Source organism: Balaenoptera ricei, chromosome 20 (assembly GCF_028023285.1).
Source record: "Balaenoptera ricei isolate mBalRic1 chromosome 20, mBalRic1.hap2, whole genome shotgun sequence".
Lineage (NCBI taxonomy): Eukaryota > Metazoa > Chordata > Mammalia > Artiodactyla > Balaenopteridae > Balaenoptera > Balaenoptera ricei.
In genome coordinates, this window is record NC_082658.1 from 15,987,621 (window position 1) to 16,010,669 (window position 23,049).

A 23,049-nucleotide genomic window follows, 5' to 3' on the forward strand; every position below is an offset into this window, starting at 1 on the left:
CCAAACAACTATTCCAGGTACTTGAAACTGATAACCCACAGGCAAGTTGCATTTGGCTGTCACGGTATGTGAAAGAAAAGTGAGCGAGCGTTGAAAACTGGAGAGATTTCACATAAAAATCTGCATTTCCAGCTTCTCTTGGAAACATTGGGAGGCCTGACAATGCTGAGCCAGTGTGCCTGTAAGACGCCAGTCACAGTTTCTGGGTGGAGCTGCCCACCTGAGGGGGCTCACCGGTTTGCCACAGTCCCCACCCACCCCTTTTGCACCCCCCCCCCCACTCCAACACTGAAGTGGAAGGAGAGTGGCCATATGTTATCATGTTGGCACTATTGTTTTTACCAGAGTGGAGAAACATTCTTCAATATCCTGGTCTCTATTAAGAATGACCAGGGCTTCCCTGGTGGCGCAGTGGTTGAGCATCTGCCTGCCAACGCAGGGGACACTGGTTCGAGCCCCGAGACTGGGAAGATCCCACATGCCACGGAGCAACTAGACCCGTGAGCCACAACTACTGAGCCTGCGCATCTGGAGCTTGTGCTCTGCAACAAAAGAGGCCGCGATAGTGAGAGGCCCGCGCACCGCGATGAAGAGTGGCCCCCGCTCGCCACAACTAGAGAAAGCCCTCGCACAGAAACGAAGACCCAACACAGCCAAAAATAAATAAATAAATAAATAAAAAATAAAGGAATTCCTTAAAAAAAAAGAATCACCAGAGGGTTGTGCTTACTTCAAAACCAAAAAAAAAAAAAAAAAAAAGTGTGTTGGGGGGCGTCCCCTCTCAGTTAGGCTCCACTGCCCAGCAAGCACAATGTCCCTGTGACTCGCTGCATTCCGTTCTCGAGACGTGTCTGAAACACAGCACAATATGATTCTGAGAAATCCTGACACGATTCACCACAAGCTTTTGCTCCACTCGCTGGCAGACCCGTGACCTTCTGACGTGGCAACATTCAAGGAGGACTTGTTTGGTTCTCGAAGCAAGGCATGGCACTCTTTTTAAAGTTGTGATGAGAAAAACAACTCCTTGGAGTTGCTGCCTCGGCACTTTACCGTATGACAAATCTGCTCACACCCACAGTCTGGACATTTAGATAAGGGTCTGAGTTTGGGATTCCCACCCGAAGTTCCTGCTTTGCTTTTTGGGGGGCACCTTTTAAAATAACCACTTAAGCGTTGAGCCCTTGAAAAATTAGTGACGGAGTAGGCGGGGGGATGTGGGGTTGACGAGCCAGTGCGGGTGTGCCGATCCCAGTGGCCGGCAGCGGATGGAGTGGTGGGGGAGAGGGCATGATGGGCAATGCCAGAGAGTGGCACTGCGTGGAAAGTGACCCTGGGTCTTCACTGAGCTCATTAAAGCATTCAGTTGCCGAGGAGCCCAAGTAGAAGAAATAGGGAGTTTAGAGCCTGAGAATTTTGAAAAATTAAAGCCAGTTCATGGGTTGATTTTTCTTTTTTTTTAATTTTAATTTTAATTTTATTATTTATTTTTGGCTGCGTTGGGTCTTCGTTGCTGTGCACAGACTTTCTCTAGTTGGGGCAAGCGGGGGCTACTCTTCGTTGCGGTGCGCGGGCTTCTCATTGCGGTGGCTTCTCTTGTTGTGGAGCACGGGCTCCAGGCCCACGGGCTCAGTAGTTGTGGCATGTGGGCTTAGTAGTTGTGGCTCACGGGCTCTAGAGTGCAGGCTCAGTAGTTGTGGTGCCCGGGCTTAGTTGCTCCGCGGCACGTGGGATCTTCCCAGACCAGGACTTGAACCCCTGTCCCCTGCATTGGCAGGCGGATTCTTAACCACTGCGCCACCAGGGAAGCCCTGATTTTTCTTTTCAAGTGGCAGCAAGGAGAAGAACCAGCAGGCTCTGTGGTTCAACACTCCAGACTTGACACGATATTTTTTGCCAAGCGGGTAATTAATAATGCTTGTGCTACTCAAGCCATAGTAAGTGTGTTATTGAACTGTACCCATCAAGATGTCCATTTAGGAGAGACATTATCAGGGTTTAAAGAATTTTCACAAAGTTTTGATGCAGCTATGAAAGGTCTGGCACTGAGTAATTCGGATGTGATTCGACAAGTATACAACAGTTTCGCCAGACAGCAGATGTTTGAATTTGATGCAAAGACATCAGCAAAAGAAGATGCTTTTCACTTTGTCAGTTATGTTCCTAGTAATGGAAGACTGTATGAATTAGATGGACTAAGAGAAGGACCCACTGATTTAGGTGCATGTCATCAAGATGACTGGATCAGCGCAGTGAGGCCAGTTATAGAAAAAAGGATACAAAAGTACAGTGAAGGTGAAATTCAATTTAACTTAATGGCCATTGTGTCTGACAGAAAAATGATATATGAACAGAAGATAGAAGAGTTACAAAGACAACTTGCTGAGGAGGAACCCATGGATACAGATCAGGGTAATAACATGTTAAGTGCTATTCAGTCAGAGGTTGCCAAAAATCAGATGCTTATTGAAGAAGTACAGAAATTAAAAAGATGTAAGACTGAAAATATCAGAAGCATAATTATCTGCCGTTCATTATGGAATTCTTAAAGACTTTAGCAGAACACCAGCAGTTAATACCACTAGTAGAAAAGGCAAAAGAAAAACAGAATGCAAAGAAAGCACAGGAAACCAAATGAAGAAGATGCTTTGGGGCGTGTACACATTTCTGCTTCTGCACTTATTTTCGAGGAAACCATTAAGTATAAAGAACTTTGAGCAACATCCTAATTGACTCAGCACACATTTGACAGTAGTCCCAGTTGGTCTCACCTTCAATGCATGGATTCATAACCTCTCCCTGCCTGCATCATGTGCATGTGGTGCATATTAAATAAAAGTGGTGTTCAGAAAAAAAGAAAAAAAATTAGTGACCTCTGCCCCAACCACCTGGTAAGCACTAGGTGCCTGCTACCCTGCTCTCTCTGTCCTGCCCACTGATGAGCTGGGACTGAGGGCTGCCCTTCCCCTGGCCCATTGTGCCACCAACCCCCCGCCCCTCACCCTGTTTCTGGGATGTATAAGTAACAAATTGTTATTTTTACTTCCTCTGTGTTGGTTTACTGAAATTGTCCCTTCAACCAAAACAATCCCAGGGTTTTCACTTCCCCAAAGTGGGAGCTCGGACGCTGAGGAAGTACCTGCTGACCTCAGTCCATGTAGGTGGCTTGTGCCTCCTCTAACCTGCATATTCTTCTTTTTTTTTTATTAATTAATTTATTTATTTTTGGCTGCGTTGGGTCTTCGTTGCTGCACGTGGGCTTTTCTCTAGTTGCGGCGAGCGGGGGCTACTCTTCACTGCGGTGCGCTTCTCTTGTTGCGAGCATGGACTCTAGCCACACAGGCTTCAGTAGTTGTGGCACACAGGCTCAGCAGTTGTGGCTCATGGGCTTAGTTGCTCCGCGGCATGTGGGATCTTCCCAGACCAGGGCTCGAACCCGTGTCCCCTGCATTGGCAGGCAGATTCTTAACCACTGCGCCACCAGGGAAGTCCTAACCTGCATATTCTTAATTGAACACACCAGCTCTGGCTTCTCAACACAAAAATTAAATGAACTTAGAATCTTTTTCACTTGGGAACCTTTAGGATCTCCCTAAAACTATATGTCAAAGATTAAACACTTGCTGACTTCTGCAATGACAAACCAATGGAACCTTCCTTACCCACACCTTCTTTGGAAGCACGGTGCAGGGCTTAGGAGGGTGGCTCTGGAATATGGACCCACCCAGGTACAAATCTCTTCTTGGGCCCTGGGGCCACCTGCTTCACTTCTGCAAGCCTCACTTTGGGGAAGACACCAATATGACCAATCTCATGAGTTTCTGGGAAGATTAAGCAAGAAAATGCTTAAAGATGCTTTCTACCTTTAGCATTTGGTAATGGAAGGCCATTATTTTTTGTTTGTTTGTTTTAAATATTTATTTAGTTTTGGCTGCGTCAGGTCTTAGTTGCGGCATGTGGGTTCTTTCATTGCGACGTGGGCTTCTCTGTAGTTGTGGTGCACGGGCTACAGAGTACATGGACTCTCTAGTTGCGGCACCTGGGCTCTCTTAGTTGCCCCGCGGCATGTGGGATCTTAGTTCCCCGACCAGGGATTGAACCACGTCCCCTGCAATGGAAGGCAGATTCTTAACCACTGGACCACCGGGGGAGCCCCCATTATTGTTTATTAACATTGAAGGACCTCTGCCCGGATCAGGGCTGTGAGCTCAAGAGTCTGTTTCACAGCAGAGAGCCTGGGAACCAGGCTTAGCAGATGCTGCAGTCCGGATAAGAGGAAATGATAAGAGTAAATAAAGCCAAGGACTTGAGTGTTTAAGCTGCTCTTCAGAAGAATTAAAAGAAAAATAAATCCACCGTCCAGATGCAGAGTCCTCCCGCAATTCCCATGGGTGGGTCCCTGGCAACTATCATTTGTTTCTGACCTCTGAGCTTTTGGACCCTCCTCAGGTGCACCTGGAAGGGAGATGCAAGAAGAGGCCATGGACAGTGTGACAGGGGAAAGGGGGGGCTACTTCTGGGGAGGTCAGGGCAGCATAGGGTATGCTGCTCTCCCCGCCACATTCTGGTTCTGCAGAAATCAACTCCAAGGGCAGTCGTAAAGGGAAAATGAGGTCACAAAACACGCAGCTGCAAGGGAGTGTGGAAGGAGGTGGCGAGGGCCCACGCCGCTTGGGGTGGCAGATGCTGGGACAGGAGGAGGTGGGCAGAGTCTGCGTGGGCCCCTCGCTGGGACTCAGGCAGTCGCATGGCAGTGGGGCTCCAAGAATGGGAGGAGGAAAGGGTTGGAGCAGCGCAGGCTGAGAATCTCGTCTAGGAGTTCAGGTTCTGATTCTGCCATTACAATGTAAATGACCTTAGGGTACTCGGTTTTCTTACCTGTGAACTGAGGGTGGGAGGGAGGGAGACGCAAGAGAGAGGAGATATGGGAACATATGTATATGTATAACTGATTCACTTTGTTATAAAGCAGAAACTAACACACCATTGTAAAGCAATTATACTCCAATAAAGATGTTAAAAAAAAAAAATACCCTCCCTGCCTCTCCGCAGCCTGCTGGGGAGATCTACAGGGAGAGATCTATGGGGATATTGACATGATTCTTTTAGGGTCTCTCTCCCCCATTAAATGGTTCCTTCAGAGCAGGAGTATGTCTTATCCATTTATCTCCCCAGTTCAGGGCATACAACAGGTGCTCAATACATGTGTGTTTTGAAATTTGTTAAAATTTGCCTTATAGCACAATATGGTCAGTTTTAAAAACGTTCCAAGTGTGCTTGAAAATAATTTGTAATTTAAAGTTTTGGGGCATAGTGACTATATATCTGCTTGTTGAATCAAATCTGCTGCTCATGTTATTTAAGTTTTTTATATCCTTACTAATTTTTTTTGGGGGGGGTCTACTGGTTCTGAAAGAGGTATCCTCTATCAGTGAATGACAGCAGTATGTTAAATCTCCTATTATGATAGTGAATTTGTCTATTTTTCCCTGTAGCTCTGTTGCTCTACATAATTTGAAGTTAAGTGCATACAAATTTAAAACTTCCTGGTAAATTGGACTTGTTGATATGAAGTGCCCTTGTTTATTTCTAGTAACGCTTTTGCTTTCAAGTCTACTGTATCTGTTATAATATAATTTCCTTTTGGTTCATATTTGCACAGTACATCTCTTCCAATTCTTTTACTTTCAACCTTTTTGTACCATTATGGTTTTTTTAATAAATTTTTTAAAATTAATTAATTAATTTAAAAAATAACTGAAAAAGTTAAAAAAAAAAAAAAGAAAACTAAGAAGCAAATTCAGTGGAATGCATAATAGGTGTTCCTTGGGAGAATGCTTCAGGTTTCAGTTCATTTCTTCATAAGATGAACGTTCCCACCAAAAGCATCAGAGTAAACATCATGCTTCGTCATTCCTTTCCACTGTTCATACAGCATGCATGTAGGTATAATGCTGATTAATGCAAAAAAATTACAATAGTCAATGACTTTGAATAAGCAGTGGAGGAAGCAAACATTTACTAGATTCCATGAATAAAAACCTCTGTAATAAAGCTTAGGTGGGAGGATAATGGCTCCAGCTACCCTAGCAAAGGAGGCAGAGTCCCCTTTCCTATGAATAGCTGGGCTCATGTGTGATGTTGGGAACAACACAAGCCCATACATCACTCTGAAGTGACAAGGCAAATAAATAGCAATTGAGAAAAAACAAAAAAAACATGTGTGTTGAACTGAGCTGGACCAGGGGAGGTGGAAAGGCAAGCTGTCCTGTGTCCTACAGGCAAGAGTTTAACATCCTCTGAATTGCATCCTCCTTTAAAAGCAGATCATGTACGGACAATGAATAGAAGAGCATAAGGGAAACATCCAATTATTTATTGTGCCAGGAGGTTGGGATTATGTGTAACTTTCTCTTATATTATTATAATGTTTCTAGAGTAAACAAAACTGAGGGGGGCTTCCCTGGTGGCGCAGTGGTTGAGAATCTGCCTGCCAATGCAGGGGACACGGGTTCGAGCCCTGGTCTGGGAAGATCCCACATGCCACGGAGCAATTAGGCCCGTGAGCCACAGCTACTGAGCCTGCGCGTCTGGAGCCTGTGCTCCGCAACAAGAGAGGCCGCGATGGTGAGAGGCCCGCGCACCGCGATGAAGAGCGGCCCCCCACTCGCGGCAACTAGAGAAAGCCCTCGCACAGAAACGAGGACCCAACCCAGCCATAAATAAATAAATAAATAAATAGCGTTCCCTTTAAAAAAAAAAAAAAAAAAGGATATGTTTAAAAAAAAAAAAAAACTGAGGGAAGCGAGACACGGGGCATCTGAAGGTCTTTGAAGGAACCAAACCTCTCTGCATTTCCCACAGAACCCGACTCCTCGCTCAGTGTTCAGTGAGTTTGACTTGCTTTGCCCTGGAAGCTACAAAGGGTCAGATATATACACAAGACCCATCATCACCACCACTGCGACATCACTCAGACCTCCAATGACACAATAGACTTGATCTACAAAGGAATGTCTGCGAGGGTCCTGCAAACCCTTCTCTCTCCCCACCCTTTCACACCCTTTTCCTGATTTCTTCAGTATATTTTTAGGACCATATTTTAAAAAGTACTGCTCCCACAACCAGCACAGTTCCTCCCTCTCTGATATTAATTGAAAATCAACAGCATGGTTAAGAGAGCTTGGGCTCTGGGTTCAAGGCTGGGTTTGAATTCCTCCTCTTGAACTAGTCATTTGACCTCTTCATCCTTCAGTGTCCTCATCTGTTCAGTGGAGGAAATACTCCTGTTTACGGCACAGAACAAGTACTGAGCACCTCGCATGTGCCAGGAGCTGTGCTGGTGCTGACCCCTGAGTGGTTGGCAGGACTGGTTGAGACCACGGATGGAACGACTCACCACACTGCCCCACACAAGTGAGCTCGTGGTGACAGCAGCCCTGGGGGCAAGCCTTCTGCAGGAGAATACGGCACCATGCGTCAAAAGCCTTCAAAAACACAGACCTTTGACCCAGAGTTCACTTCTTATGAATTTAACTTAAAGAAATAATTAAGAATCTATGCAAAGATTTTGCTACACAGCATTATTTATAACAACAATGATTGGGGGAAAATTAATGTCCAACAATATGGCACTGACTGTGTCAACTGAAATACACTCACACAATGGGATACTATGCAGACAACAGTAATCAAGTTATAAGAGTATTTCGACATGAATAGAGGTTCATACTGTAACTGATTTTTAAAAACTGGATGTATAATATGACCTTACTTCTATTTTCTTTTAAATCAAGTAAAGTCTGAAGAGACCTTTGTGCATTCTTGTTATTAAACTTGGGTGTCCAAATCGCCAGGGGTGCTTGTTTACAGAGCAAGTGCCCAGGCCCTACAGCAGACCTACCGAATTAGAAACTCAAGATGAAGGAATATCTGGATTGTAAACAAGGTTCCCAGGTGATTCTGAGGCTCACCAGAGTTTCAGAACCACTGTACATGCCTAAGTGTTAACAGTGGTTATCACTGACTTATGGGATACCTGGTGATTTTTATTTTCTTCTCTTTGTATTTTCTACAATTCACATGTTTGGAAATTAAAAAGAGATATGACCTGAATGTCCAACAAGGGATAGTTACGGGACATCGGTACAACGGAATCTTACGCAGCCATGGAAGCATTGGGTGGAAATACACTGATGACATATTGACATATGAAAGAATGTTACAAATCAACACTAAAACATCTATGTAAAGTTTTATACAGAGAAAGGAAAGGAGAGGAGGGGAGACACAGTTTGGCAGGATATTCTTTAAAATGTTAACATGCCTGTTTCTTAGTGGTGAAATTTTAGGTAACCTTTCTTTTTTGTAACTTTTTCTACCTTTTGAATTGTGTACTATAAATAGGTAACATTTTTTACAATCATAAAAATGTATTCTGATCCTGAAAAAATATATATGTAACACTGTCTTTCTGAGGGCCTTGTGGGAGGGAGGGTTAGTGAAACAGAAAAGGTGCTGGTGCGTAAAAGGGGGAAGAGTAGCCTTCCAGGGAAGGAGAGAACTCAGTCTGATCCCAAAGGGCTTTGTAAACCTTACTAACAAGGCCAAGTGTGTGGAGGAGGAGGGGGGATAAAAAGATACTTCAGACATAGATATAGATATAGATATAGATGCCGCAACGCGTGGCTTGAGGGACCCTAGTTCCCCGACCAGGGACTGAACCAGGGCCCTCTGCAGTGAAAGCCCGGAGCCCTAACCATTGGACCGCCAGGGAATAAAAATTTTAAATGAACAACAAACAGGGGAAAGATATTTCTTTTTCTTTTCCCCTATTTGTTGGCTGCGCGGTGCGGCATGCAGGATCTTAGTTCCCCAAGCAGGGATGGAACCCCTGCCCCCTGCAGTGGAAGTGCGGTCTTAACCACTGGACCGCCAGGGAAGTCCCTTGTTTTTTTTTTTTTTTTCTTGTTTTTGTTTTTGTTTTTTGGGGTGGGGGGAGAGATTTCTAACAAATATGGCAAGAAGCTCATATAGACCAATGAGAAAAATATAGAGACCCAGTAATTTTAAGCCCCTAAGACCTGAACAGATGCGATGTTCAAGAATATGTATGGGGACTTCCCTGGTGGCGCAGTGGTTGAGAATCTGCCTGCCAATGCAGGGGATACGGGTTCGAGCCCTGGTCTGGGAAGATCCCACATGCCGCGGAGCAACTGGGCCCGTGAGCCACAGCTACTGAGCCTGCACTCTAGAGCCCGTGAGCCACAACTACTGAGCCTGCGCGTCTGGAGCCTGTGCTCCGCAACAAGAGAGGCCGCGATAATGAGAGGCCCGCGCACCGCGAAGAAGAGTGGCCCCCACTTGCCACAACTAAAGAAAGCCCTCGCACAGAAACGAAGACCCAACGCAGCCATAAATAAATAAATAAATAAACCCAAAGTTTAAAAAAAAAAAAAGTGCCATTTAAAAAACAAAAAAAAAGAATATGTATGAACAGACAATTCGTGAAGAAGAAATATCCGTGTCTAATGAGGTTATGGAAAAAATGTTTAAAAGCATTTGAAATACTGGTAATGTTCCTATTTGCTGGATCCGACCCTTGGTTACATGGGTGTGTTCAGTTTGTGAAAATTCATTGAGCTGAACATCTGAACATGGTGTGTTCACTTTCCTGTATTTATATTATACCCCAAGAATGAAAAAATTTTAAAGCAAGGCATGGATAAACACAAAATAGAGACTGGGTGGGAGGAACAGGGAGAGAGAGAGAGAGAGAGAGATAAAGAGAAGCACATAGGTACATATAAGTGCTGTGATGTTCTCTGTCTTGGATTAGGTGGTGGATTCGCAAATGTTCATTATATTATAATGCATACTTTGCTTACAAAATAAAAGAAGACCACGCAGGGAAGCAAACTGGACTGAGTGCCCTGCTCCACCAATCACTAGGTATGTGATCCTGGCTTGCAGCCTATCTGGCTCAATTTCCTTATCCGTGAAATAGAGGAATGTGAGGTTTAAAAAATACAGGGACTTCCCTGGTGGCGCAGTGGTTAAGAATCCGCCTGCCAATGCAGAGGACACGGATTCGAGCCCTGGTCCAGGAAAATCCCACATGCCGCGGAGCAACTAAGCCCGTGAGCCACAACTACTGAGCCTGTGCTCTAGAGCCCGCAAGCCACAACCACTGAGCCCACGCACCACAACTACTGAAGCCCCCGTGCCTAGAACCCGTGCTCTGCAACAAGAGAAGCCACGGCAATGAGAAGAAGCCCGCGCACCGCAACAAAGACCCAACACAGCCAAAATAAATAAATTTATATTAAAAAAAAAATACAGTCCATGTGGAATTGCCTAATACTGACCCTGGCCGACTATACGTGCTCAGTAAGCATTAACGCGGTTTCCATTTCTCTCACTTGTTACAGTGTTATATAGAAACGTCATAAGGTTTTCAAAATGGAGGAAGCCTTCCAAAAGCTTGTCCCCTGACTGCTACCTTTTTGATTTGCATTCCAATCTTGTCCGTATGGACGGCCATTTAGTACTTACAGAATTTCGTGTCCTAGTATCTCGAAATGCAAACTTGTACTACAGCGTTTGCACCCTCTCCAGCTGTCCCTTCCGTAAACACTCCGCTGATAAGTGCAAGATCAAGAGGTTCGCGTTGGAGGGTCTGTTAATGGAAAGAGCCTGAGGCGGGTGCCTACACCGGCGATCCCGCTCTTGCCCGTGAGCACCCTGAGCGCGCCTTCAGGAAACCCCGCTCTGACGCTGACCCTCCTGCGCAGGCCTCCTTGCCTGCAAGTAGCGGAAGCCCAACTCCAACTCATCATTTTAAAAAAACAAGAGGGGCAGGCCTGGAGTGGCAAGGGAAAACTGTAACCAGGGTCTCGGCCAGCCTGGGTCTCAGTGCCACCCGCCCTGAACCCAGGTTCCACTCTCCCCTCCTGGGGCCAGGCTGTCCCCTCCGTGCTGCACCAGACCCTGCAGGGCTCCCTTCGCGCCTGGGAAAAGCCCGCCCCGCCCCCACGAGACTCTGATTGGCCCCGTGGGGTCACGTGCTGCAGGCTTGGACCAGTTAGGTGATGGGAGTGGGCGGAGGGTGCCACTGGAATCACTTGGTTGGACAGAGAGAAAGTTGTCCTCTGCCACCCCATTGCTGCAAATTACAGACATGCTAGAAAGAAAAATCACCCCTGTTAAATAATCAATACATAATATAACAGAATATGACACATATGACTTCTGTTAAATTTTGGTGTGATCTTTACCAATTTTATCTTGTCTCTATGCCTCACATACAAGTTACATTCATTTATATATCACATACACACGCACACCCAAACAAATGTTTTTGAGTCGTTTTTGTACTTAATATTTTAGAAAAAGGATTTCTCTGTATCTTTTAATTTTGTAAAAACCATTTTAATGGCTGTATGCTATTCCATGATGTGATATACCACATTCCATTTACTCATTCCCTAGCTATTACTGCTCTTCAACTTGTAAGCAGATTTTTCTTAATTATAAATAATATATTGACCATATTGTTACATCAATCTTTGTTGGCACTTTGCGAAGCATATCTTGCCTTTTTTCTTTATTGCTAGTGATTTAAAACATTTTCCAAAGGCATATTAGACATTGGTGTTCCTTCTTTGTGAATTCTGTTCCCAGCCTTTACTGGCTCATGTATTCTAATCTTCGATGCCTTAAAACTAGTGGAGGTTCCTGTGTTTTTCTCACTGGCTTATGTGAGCTTCTTGCCATAAATATTCCAGACATCTCCTCCCTGTTTGTTCTTCTTCTAAATTTTATTTGTGACTCCCTCTGGTTACAACTTCTCCCACTAAGGGTAACTGCTCTCCTGACTTCAAACAGCATAGGTCAGTGTTACCCTCTTTTTTGTATTTTATATAGATGGGATCACATGGTATGAATGCATCTGGCTCAGTATTTTTGTGAGCCTTACACTGTCGCATGTGGTTGTAGGTTGCTCATTCTCATTGCTGTATACTACTTAATTGTGTGGAGCCACCATAATTTATCCATTCTATGGTTGATGGGCATTTGGGTAGTTTTCAGTTTGGGGCTAGTTTTCAGTTTTGGGCTATTATGAATAGTACTGCTGTGAGCAACTTGGCTTTTTTTAAGAATATAGTTTAGGGACTTCCCTGGTGGAGCAGTGGTTAAGAATACGCCTGCCAATGGAGGGGATATGGGTTCGAGCCCTCATCCGGAAAGATCCCACATACTGCGGAGCACCTGGGCCCATGCGCCACAACTACTGAGCCTGCACTCTAGAGCCCGCGAGCCACAACTACTGAGCCCACGAGCCTAGAGCCAGTGCTCCGCAACAAGAGAAGCCACCGCAATGAGAAGGCCGCTCACCGCAACGAAGAGTAGCCCCTGCTTGCCGCAACTAGAGAAAGCCCATGCGCAGCAACGAAGACCCAACGCAACAAAAAATAAATAAATAAAAAATAAAATAAATTTATTTTAAAAATTATTTAAAAAAGAAAAGAATATAGTTTAGGGACTTCCTTGGCGGTCCAGTGGTTAAGACTTCACCTTCCAATGCAGGGGCTGTGGGTTTGATCCCTGGTGGGGGAGCTAAGATCCCACATGCCTCTCGGCCAAGAATCCAAAACATAAAACAGAAGCAATATTGTAACAAATTCAATAAAGACTTTAAAAATGGTCTACATCAAAAAAAATCTTTAAAAAAAGAATATAGTTCCTTACATTATCTACTAAATACAAAGGAGAAAAGGTACTTTTTTAGTGGAGAGATCTGGTAGACATCACATGAACCAATTGATCAAAGTCAGCATCACCAATAAGGGAACAAACTGACAATGTGATACGATGGGAAGGACACATTTGTGTCCCACCCCTGTGGTTTTCTTTCCAAAAATGTTTAACATGAATTTAATGATTAAACAATCAAATTCAGACTGCAGACACTCTACCAAACATTTGATGCCTGAAGTCATCAAAAATCCAGTGTCATAAAAGACAAGAAGGCCAACTATTCTAGATTAAAAGAGGCTGAAGAGACAGGACACCAAATTGAGTCCTAGACTTAAACAATAGCTGACATTATTGGGACAACTGGAGAAATTCAAACACGAACTACATATTAGAAAAAACTATAGTATCTGTTATATTTCTTGGATGTGATTATGGTATTATGGTTTTATAGGAGATTGTTTTTGTTTTTAGTTGATACATGGTGAAGTATTGGTGTGAAATGTCACGTTTACAACTACTCAAAGATTCACCACACACACACACACACACACACACACACACACACAGTGAGGTAAAGCAAATGTGACCAAGGATCCTCAGATCCTTAGAAATGAGGTTAAGCATCTATGAAGTTAGAAAATCCTTCCCTCAGGGACAAAGACTGACTGCAAGGCCGTTTCCTATTGAATTCCTATTTGACCAAGCTGGTCTGACTCAGGGCTGTTCTCTCTGCAGTCAGACAGGTTCCCAACCCTGTGTCTGAGATTTCAAAGCAGTCTATTGCTTCCATCTTCCTTCTAACAAACTTAAAAATTGCACCTAAAATGAAATCAGCACACATTTGCCTCTAGAATGTTCCTCTACATTTGGGGCTGGGGGGAGAGGTTGCTCTTCAAATATAAGCTTCAGGAAGGTAGGAGTCATGACTGGCTTGTTCACCATGGTGTCATCAGCATCAAATACCACGCCTGGCACATTGTCAGTGCTCGGGAAAACAAAACAGTTAACCAAATGAATGAGAAAATGCATGTCAGTGATCAGACATGCATCTTCAGTTAATTATTACCCGTGTGTGTATATTAGTTTGTATGATTGCCTTGTGGTCATGATAACTTTCCTTCTTAGATATATTTCCATGTACTGGCATTAGTTCTTTTTTTTTGGCCACACTGCTGCACCTCATGTGGAATCTTAGTTCCTCCACCAAGGATCGAACCTGCATCCCCTGCATTGGAAGGGCAAAGTCTTAACCACTGGACCACCTGGGAAGTCCCTGGCATTACATGTGTCATTATATTCTATATTTGTCATTTAGAACTACGTAAATTGTCCATCGTGTTAAGATATCTTGATTAGCCATGCTCTTGTTGTTGGGCATCTAGATGGTTTCCAATTTGTTTTGCTACTATAAATAGCACTTCTATGAACATTTTTTTTCTCTTTGGGATTAATGCCTTACAAATTCCCCAAGTGGAATTATGAGGTCAAAGGAGATGAAGGCTTACATATCTAGCTTCTTACGTCTTGTCTGAAAGACTGAATGCTAAAAAACTGAACTAATTTACGTGCTCCAGTCATACATATTAGTTGCCTCACAGCTCTGCCAAGATTAGGTTTTCTATTTTTACTAGTTTAATTACATATTTTTTAAAGTTAATTTCTTTAATTTCTAGTGATCTTTGCACTTTCTACATGACAACTTGCCAGCTGAATTTTCTCGTGATCAGCTGTAAATTGAAACTAAAAATGTTAAATTATAATCCTGTTGTCCAATACCATTTACAAGTACAGATTCATTTTCCCATTAGTGTGTTGCTTCTGGTGTGTCTTACGTTAAGTTCTTATAACAGTCTAAGTCTACTTTTGAAATGTATTCCGGTCCACTGGACTTTTTTTCTGTTTATTTTAATTCAATGCCATATGTTTTTCACGATTGTGACATCATCTAAAACTCTGGAAGCTCATTGCCTTTCTACTACTACAAACTCATTGCCTTTCCACTACTACAACCAAAATTCTCATCACAAGAAAAAAACTTTGTAAAGATGTGAGGTGGTAGATGTTAACTAAACATTGTGGAGATCATTTTGCAATACGTACAGATATCAAATCATTATGTGTACACTTTAAACTCAATACAATGTTATATGTCAGTTACATTCAGTAAAACTGGTTGGTGGGGGGGAGCTCTTTGGAACACCTGTCTTTTTTTGTTTGGTTCAATACATATTTACTGAATGACAGTGTCCAAGGCTGGAAGCTGTGCAGGGTTGACAAAGCCCTGCCCCAGAGGTGCTCACGGTCTGGGAGGGGAGGAAGGGGCTCCACCAGGCGGGCAGCAGCGATGAAATGGCCAAGGAGTCTGGGGAGAAAGTCTCCTTCCAGCTGAGGCTGCAGGTATGAGGGAGGACCCGGAGCCACACCTGCGGAGCCAGACGTTCCTGGCCAAGCTAAAAGCGGGAGCGGGGGCCGCACTGGTCAGGACTCAGGGCACCTGAATTTGACTTGCTCAAGGGTTTGAAGAGAAAGGCTGGAACCTGACCATGGAAGGCCTCAAATTCTCAATTCAACTCTGTTCTGTTGGCGATTAAATCCGCCCTTTTGGATCACAAATCTGGCAACTATGTGGGCTCTGGACTGAGGATGGAAGCCAGGAGGCAGAGACTGCAGATGCAAACCACATCACAGAGGCCAGAGGGAGAGAAAATTTTCAAACAGTGTCCATCAATAGGGAAGCAGCTACAGAAAAAAAAAACAGTACATCCTTCCTACCAACTACTGAGCACCATTAAGAATGGCACAGCTCTGAAGCCTGTAATGGAAATGCCATGAATATTATTAAATAAAATTTACTGTATTATACAGTATAAAATGTGGTTCTGTTTGTGTAAAAGGAGTATTTATATGGGTGTATATGCATAAAGAACGGAAGATTACGCCGTTTAAAAAACTACTGACAGGGCTTCCCTGGTGGTGCAGGGGTTGAGAATTTGCCTGCCGATGCAGGCAACACGGGTTCGAGCCCTGGTCTGGGAGGATCCCACATGCCGCGGAGCAACTGGGCCCGTGAGCCACAACTACTGAGCCTGCGCGTCTGGAGCCTGTGCTCCGCAGCAGGAGAGGCCGCGATAGTGAGAGGCCCGCGCACCGCAATGAAGAGTGGCCCCCGCTTGCCGCAACTAGAGGAAGCCCTCGCACAGAAACGAAGACCCAACACAGCCAAAAATAAACAAAATAAATAATAATTAAAAAAAAAAAAACTACTGACAGTGGTTACTGTTAGGGTGCGTGTGGAAGGAAGGGAGGACCTCAGATTTTTTACATGTTACCCCTGTATGGTCTGACGGTTTTCCACCGAGCATGCATCATTAAAACTGAGGCTATCAACAGCACCCATGCTACAAGGTGAGGCCTGCAAAGGGGCACTGCATTTAGTAATTAGGAAGCCTCATTACCAGGACTGCTGGGAGGCAACTCCTTAGGAGGCAGGTTACGGTGAGGCAGGATGACAGGCGGCTGGGTGTGCATTGCAAGGGCAGAGTCCAGGGAACTCAGCTCTGAAAGGAAGTTTAGCTGAAGAAGCTTCATGATGAAGAGAAGCAAAAAAGGAGGGAAGTAAATTGAGGGGCCTGAGGGGTAAGGACAGGTGAGGATGGATTTTTTTTTTTCTTTAGGATTTAAATTTACTTTCAGAAAAAGTATGGTTACTTTTAGGCACTTATGGTATGTCATCAAGCAGTAAAGGGTAATCAAAGACCTACTTTGATTAAAAAAAAAAGTGGCTGTAGCTAGGGCTTTGTATGTTGAGGAGTGTGTCTTTTTCATGTTTAAGTCCCTTGATATTCATGTTTTCTCTTCCTAATAATAATAAAAATAGCAATAATTTAATATTATTTGTTAAGAAGTGACTGTGTCCAGCACTGTACCACGTAACTCATACATATATTGTCATTTCTTACGATATCCCTACGAGGGGCTATTATTTTATTTTTCCCATTTTACAAATGAAGAAACCTGAGCCTCTGCCCGAGGTCACGCAGCTGGCGAGTGGCATTAATTACAGCCCCACCGACCCTGTCCCGATTCACATCTGAGACTGAGGAGGCGGGGCGTTCCCAGCCACGCCCCCTCCAGCCTCAGTCTACAGTGGGGAGCGCCGTGTCCGCCTCCCGTTCCAAACACTTTCTGAGGATGTCGGGAGAGGCTGGGGAACTGGCTTCTTGTTTTTCCCTGTAGGAGCTCCAAGCCCACCACGGCAGCTTCTCACCATGTCCTTCTAGAAGTGACCCCCAAGAAAAAGGGAAAAAAGGCAGCCCCTCCCTTCTGGGGTTTAGCCCCGTGTCCACCCTCTGGGAGCTTGTGTCCCTTTAGCCCAGGTGAGCCCAAGCGGCAGTGACCAGGACCCCTCGGTGTCCTTCTCAGGATCCTGAGTCTTGACGGAAGGGGCGGTGGCCCCCAAGCAAGAAGAGAGAAAGGGCATTCCAGGCAGAGGGAGCGGTGTGTGCGCGAAGGCCTGGAGCGACGGGGGCAGTGAGGGTTCAGGGAGGAAGGAGCGGCGCGCTACGCTGTGGGGGAGAGCAGGGGAAAGGCGTGGGGGGCTGGGTGACTGGGAAGAAGCTGAGGTTTCAGAGCCATCGTCCTGCAACAGAGCCAAGGCTTTTGCGGGGGCAGGATGCACAGTCAGAGGTACTCAAGTGGGGCGGGGAGAGCTGAGGAGAGGCAGAGAGCCTGGGCTCAGCCAGGCAGGATGGAAGGAGTCTACACGGCCAAGGGGCTCGGGAGAGGGGACAGAGGGTCCAAAGAAGAGGGGGAAGGGCAGGAAAGAAACTAACCACTGGAGTTCCACATGGAGCCACAGGTGGGGGACCAACCCAGTCTGTCCTCTAAGAGGCTGGAGCTGGCTGAGGCCGCAGATGCCACTACACAGCCTTCATTCCGTCTGCCTTTTCAGGACACAGCCCCTAGCTGAGGCGTGACTGGGATCTGCAGTGCCCGGGGTGAGTTCCAAGAGCTGCATCACCGCTCAAAGGCCCCCCCCCACCCCGCCCCAGATTTATAGGATCCAGTCACGGGAAAGCGGCACCCCGTCATCTCATGAAGGGCTAAACCGGAAGGGACACTTCCTGTCAGCAATGCCCAGGCCCTCCAAGTCCAGGGACCCCCACAGGAGGTGCAGGGGAGGTGGGCTCACAAGAACAGGCCGCAGTCACTCCTTCCCGCAGCACCGCGCAGGCTCGGTAAACATCCTCCTACTGACTGGATGAACAAATACGAAATCCCTGACCGGAGGGAAGCGGGGCTCCTCCTCCATCGGGCCCCTTCAGTCCCTCAGGAGCAGGCACCTCAGACCCCCGAGGATACTGAGGGGGGCTCCGTCCCTGCATCTGGGGCTCCATCCCTGCGTCTGGGGGCCCTGGGGCTGGGGAAGAGACAAGCACCCAGACAGCTGGGGTGTAACACAGGGCCGCCCACTCTACCCCCTTCCCAGGGTTCCTCTCAGGAGGACACATTGAGAGGATGTCCTAGAGAACTTGGAGCTTTGGGGGAAAGCCCCTAAAGTAGAATTTTCCAGCCTTTCCTAACACACACTCTGGCAAAGTTCATTTTACGGAGACGCAGCGTGGTCTGGTACCTAAGTGCTCAGGCTCAGTAGCCACACCTGGGTTCGAATCTCGCTTTCACCTCTTTCTAGCCGTGTGTTCTTGCGCAAATGACTTAACATCGCTAGTCTGTTCACCGGCAGTGTGTGAGATGGGTGATAACACATCCCAGGGTTGTGAAAGATGGAAGAGCCCTGTCCTACAGTACGCCACACAGCGCCCAGAGCATTAAGAATGGGAGCCACTGCGGTTACCACTTCATCCCTCTGAAGGGTGCAACAGGTTCCTATTTAATGCTTAAATTAGTGGTGAATCCAAATGAATGCTCTTCTGAGAATTTCATGGTGCTTCTGAAATCATCTCACCGGCCCAAATCAACCATACCCTGCAGGCATCAGGAAACTGATGAGATTTCCCTATTGTGAACAATGGGGACCAAGACCCTGGCCTCCTCCTCCCCTGCCTGCACCCTCAACTTGTCCAGGTCAACCCAGCAGAGGGCTGGATCTCAGCACTAACCACAGCTCAGCTGGGCACTATCTCAGCCCTGGCAGCTCACAGAAGGCAAGCGGTTGGAGAAAGGAAGACTGGGTGGAGGGGCAGTAAGAAAGCTCTGAACTCCATGACTCACCAGGACCTGGGCCAGAAGTGCAGGCCATCTGTCCGGCTGACTCTGGCAGCAGCAGCAAGTACCTGCTGCCTTTCCAAAGGGGTGCCTCCCTCCCTGTCCTTTAGACAGCAGGGTCTGTCCCCACAGCAAGATCTCCCAAGGTCTCCTCACTCCTGGACCTGGATATCTGATGCCTGGGGCTCCCAGCAACCCTCTTTCCAATCTGCGCCTCATTCCTCTGGTCAGAAGCTCCCAGGGGTTCTCCAGGGCTCCCCACCGCCAGCCGGCAAGTTGCTCCCCCACCTTGGCCTCTGGGAAAGCTGGCCAGTTTCCTCTTCGCTCGAGCTTCTCCCCCACCTCACTGAGGAACTCTCCACCTCAGCCCAGCAAGCTTCCACAGAACCCCCAGCACAGCCCAGGCCGCCTTGCCCATCTCGCCCTCTCTGCTCCCCTCCCCGCGTCTGCAAAGCCTGGTCCCTCCCAGCCTCCCTCCCGAGGGCCTTGGTGACCCTTTGCCCCACACAGTTTCTTCTGCGTCTCTAAGGACGCAACTTACACCTCCCCTGTACCTTCCCTCCTCCCCAAGTAGTTGGCTCAGCATGGAGCAGTGAAGGATACAAAAATGCATCAATACTGCAATTAACAAAGAGGCCTTCCAGCTACAAGCTTTGCAGGGTGCCCCTCTGGGTACTCCACAGCGGGTGGAGAAAAGATGGATTCTGCCATTCCACACCAAGAAGGCGCTGCTGCCCTGCCGCCCCCAAGGGGCTCTGCGGTGCCCCATCCTCTTCCCTACTGGTGGTCAAGAAGCCACCACGTGCACGTCACCCCCCAAGGTAAGTTTCACCCCAGCAGCACTGGCCTGCCAAGCCGAATCCTATCTCCCACGAGCATTTCCTGGGGCCATCTGGAGCCTGGTGCTGATAAACTCTTTCCAGTGACCACCCAATTCGTCAGGTACAGGGGGACGAGGAAAGAATTCGGCTAGAAGAGGAGTATTCTGGGCAGAGGGAACAGGGCAGGGACAGTACCTGCAACAATTTCAACATCCTCTTGCTCAGCTGCTGCTCTGGAGACCAGGCTATCCCCACCCCACCCCACCCCCGCCCTCATCTCCAGCTCCCCTCCATCCACCCCTGCCCACACCTAAGCTTCTCTGGGGTGATCAATGCATTGCCCTGGAGACTGGCCTCTCCGAGGCTATGGGGGACACAAGCCCAGGGACACAGCCTGAGGAAGGGCAAGGGGGGCCTGGAGGACACCCAGAGGCAGAGGGCCACTCCAGGCATCCTCCCTGACCTGGCTTCTCACCAGGCATTTCCAGCTCCCTCTGTCAAAGGCTCCATAGGGGAAAAGGCCGAGTCAGCACTCTGGCCACAACTCTCCCAGGGCCTGGCTTTACAATGTGCTCTGGGGCTCTTGGAATGGCCATGTTCCTCCACCCCTCCCGCCCAGCCTGCCTTCACAGAGGAGTAAGATGCAGGGAGGCAGGGGAACAGCCTGGGTGCCTGGACCTGCAGTGGATAGGGAGGTACTTCCTGGTTTGTGTTTGCCTGACATTCAGTTCCGGGTGGGTCTGGAATTCAGCAGAGGGGCTCTGCCCGGTGTGAATATGCATCACCCGGCCCCCACCTCTCCCATCGGCACAATCGGGCACAATCCGGGCACAATCCGAGCAGATACGTGTCTTGGTCGCCTACGTCACGCCATCAGTGGGGCAGGCCAAACCAGCAAGCATTGGCTGTGGCTAGAGGCCCCAGATCCTCCAGGGGGCTGTCTGGACTTGGCACAAAACTGCACACGCTGCACTGACTGTCCCCTTTCACTCAGCCCCCTCCCCAAATGAAACGTAAAGCAAGACCAAGCTTTATAGGCCCAGCAATGGGGCTGTAATAACCACACTCCCTGGCAGTTCCAGCTCTGACTCCTGCAAGCCCCCCAGGAAGTAGATCTTTCCCTTTCCCTCTGGGATTCCTGGTGAGGAGTCTGTCTGTCCCCACACTTCACTGTCATCCTTTGAAAGACCAGCAGAAAGAATGCACAGCTTTGGGTTTTTGTTTTCTGTCGGTTGGGTATTTGCATCTTTAGCAGCTTTTTTGCCGCCCAAGATCTGTCCATTCTGGAGGGGTGCCAGTTTGGCCAGAGCCGCCCACACAACACTACACCACACACACACACACACACACACACACGCACACCGTGCCCAGCCTGTCGCTGCATCCTCCTGATGGCACAAAACTGCCCCACAGAGCTCCATTCAACTGGTGCGGATGCCGCATGCCACAAGCTGTCCTTGAAAACCAAGTGTGGAAAAGAAAATACAAACATCCCCGAGGTGCCGGGAAAGGCAAACAAGCCCTTACGAATAATTCAAAAACAACAGTAATGCATCGGTCCTGGAGCAAAGCAAGGAGCCCGGCCTGGAGCCTCCTCTGGTTTCGTCGGACGCGCCCTGCCTGTCCCCGGGCCCAGGGCAGGGCCGGCGCCGGGTGGTCCCAGAGGGCGGGCGCGGGGGTCCTCCCGGAGCCCGCCCTCTTCCTCCGAGGCGGCTCGAGACCCCCGGGCTCCCCTCCCCCGCCGCCCGCCACATCTGGTTCCACTCAGATCCTCCCCCCACCTCCAGGCGCGCTCCTCCTCCCTTCTCCCCCGCTTTCAGAAAAGCGGAGACGATTTTTTAAAACCCAGTCACACACGCACACGCACACGCACACGCACACACACACACACTTCTGGGGGAAAAAAAAAAAAAAAGGAGGGAAAAGTCGGGAGAGGCCCGCTTCCCGGCGCTCCCCTCGCCCGCCCCCGAAGTTGGCCAAGCTGGCAGCGCCTTACCCGAGAGGGCAGCGGCGGCGGCCCCGGGGCGGCCGACGTGCAGACCCCCGAGGAGCAGGGCGCAGCGCAGCAGGTGACGAGGCCAGGGCGCGGGAGCCGGCCGGCCGGGCCCCATGCCCGCGGCGTGGCGCTAGGGGACGCAGGGACCGAGGGCGCACGGGCGCGGCGCGCGGTGGCGGCCCCGGCGCTGGGCTGTGGTGACCGCCCGCGAGGGGCTCGCGTCTTCCTCCGGGTCGGGAAGAAGTGATGCCTCCCGGGGCGAGGAGGGGAGGAGGAGGGAAGGAGGCAGGCCGGGCGGAGGGAGGGCGGAGGGAGGAGCGCAGAACCCGGGAGGAGGGTTTGAGGGGCAGAGGGGAAGGGAAGCGGGCAGCGTGGGAGGGGAAGGGGAGGAGGAGCGGGCAGGCGCGGGGCCGGGGCCGGGGCCGGGGCCGGGGCCCGAGAGACAGCGCCGAGAGGGAGAGGAAGGGGAGGCGGGAGAGAAGGATCCGCGGGGTCGAGGAGGACCCCGGCGTGCACTCTTTCTCTCGCTCTCCGCTTCCCTGTCTCCCCGCCTCGCCTTCCCTCTCTTCTCTGTCCGGGCCTGGAGCCCCAGACGCTGCGTCACAACTCCCCGGCTGGCGCGGGCGGGGAAGCAACTGCAAAACTTTCCGCAAACTTCACCGCGTGGCGGGACGTGGGCTGCACCGCCCGACTGGGCGGGGCGGTGGCGCGCGGCGGACCCAGGCGGCCAGACCCCGGCCCTTGGCACCCCCTCTGTCCCGCCTCTTTCTGCCCACGTCTCCAGCCCAGCCGCCAAGCGTCCGCTACCTCCGCGCCTAGGAGGACCCCTCCCCCGGTCTGATGGGGAAGGGGCGGAGCCCAGGGCTCGGCCACCCGGGCAAAGATTGGGGGAGGGGGAGGTAGGGTCCCTGTGCCGTGTGCGGGTGGGCAAACACTTGCAAGTGTTGTTTTAGCATTTGCGTGACCCCCGTGTCTGCGTCTCTGGCGCAAAGCGGTGTTAGTGCTTTTGCTAGATGGGGCTGTATCCAGAAACCCAGGGAAAATCCGTCCACTGGACGTCCCAAAAGACAGACATCATCACTCTCACCAGCAACCGGACTGCTGACGGGTCGCAAAGGACCAAATGGAAATTTCATAAAAGAGAAGACAAGCCACAGTTATTTCGTATTATGCAACAGGTCACTGCAGCGCAGAGCACTGAACTGAGAGGATGTTAAGAGTCTAGCCCCACCTCTGATTCCTTGAGCG

At 48.7% G+C, this 23,049-nt stretch overlaps 2 protein-coding genes across 3 annotated transcripts in view; one reads left to right on the plus strand and one right to left on the minus strand.

Annotated features, from left to right (window-relative positions):
* Window positions 1-22,453, minus strand: part of MRC2 (mannose receptor C type 2) — a 55,160-nt gene extending 32,707 nt beyond the window's left edge. The window contains exon 1 of one of the 2 annotated variants that reach the window (XM_059908910.1): window positions 21,802-22,453. In XM_059908910.1, coding sequence (XP_059764893.1) covers window positions 21,802-21,916 — 115 coding nt within the window. In that variant the 5' untranslated portion in view covers window positions 21,917-22,453. The remainder of the gene's footprint in view (window positions 1-21,801) is intronic. The other variant, XM_059908909.1, reaches the window with a different exon arrangement.
* Window positions 1,929-2,638, plus strand: LOC132355143 (ubiquitin carboxyl-terminal hydrolase isozyme L5-like). Its single transcript, XM_059907368.1, has one exon. The coding sequence runs from the start codon at window positions 2,031-2,033 to the stop codon at window positions 2,547-2,549; it is 519 nt and encodes a 172-aa protein (XP_059763351.1). The 5' UTR covers window positions 1,929-2,030; the 3' UTR covers window positions 2,550-2,638.
* Window positions 22,454-23,049: the final 596 nt, after the last annotated feature.

Coding starts and splice junctions, on each gene's coding strand:
- LOC132355143 (XM_059907368.1), top strand. CDS start 2,031: ATGAAAGGTCTGGCACTGAGTAATTCGGATGTGATTCGACAAGTATAC.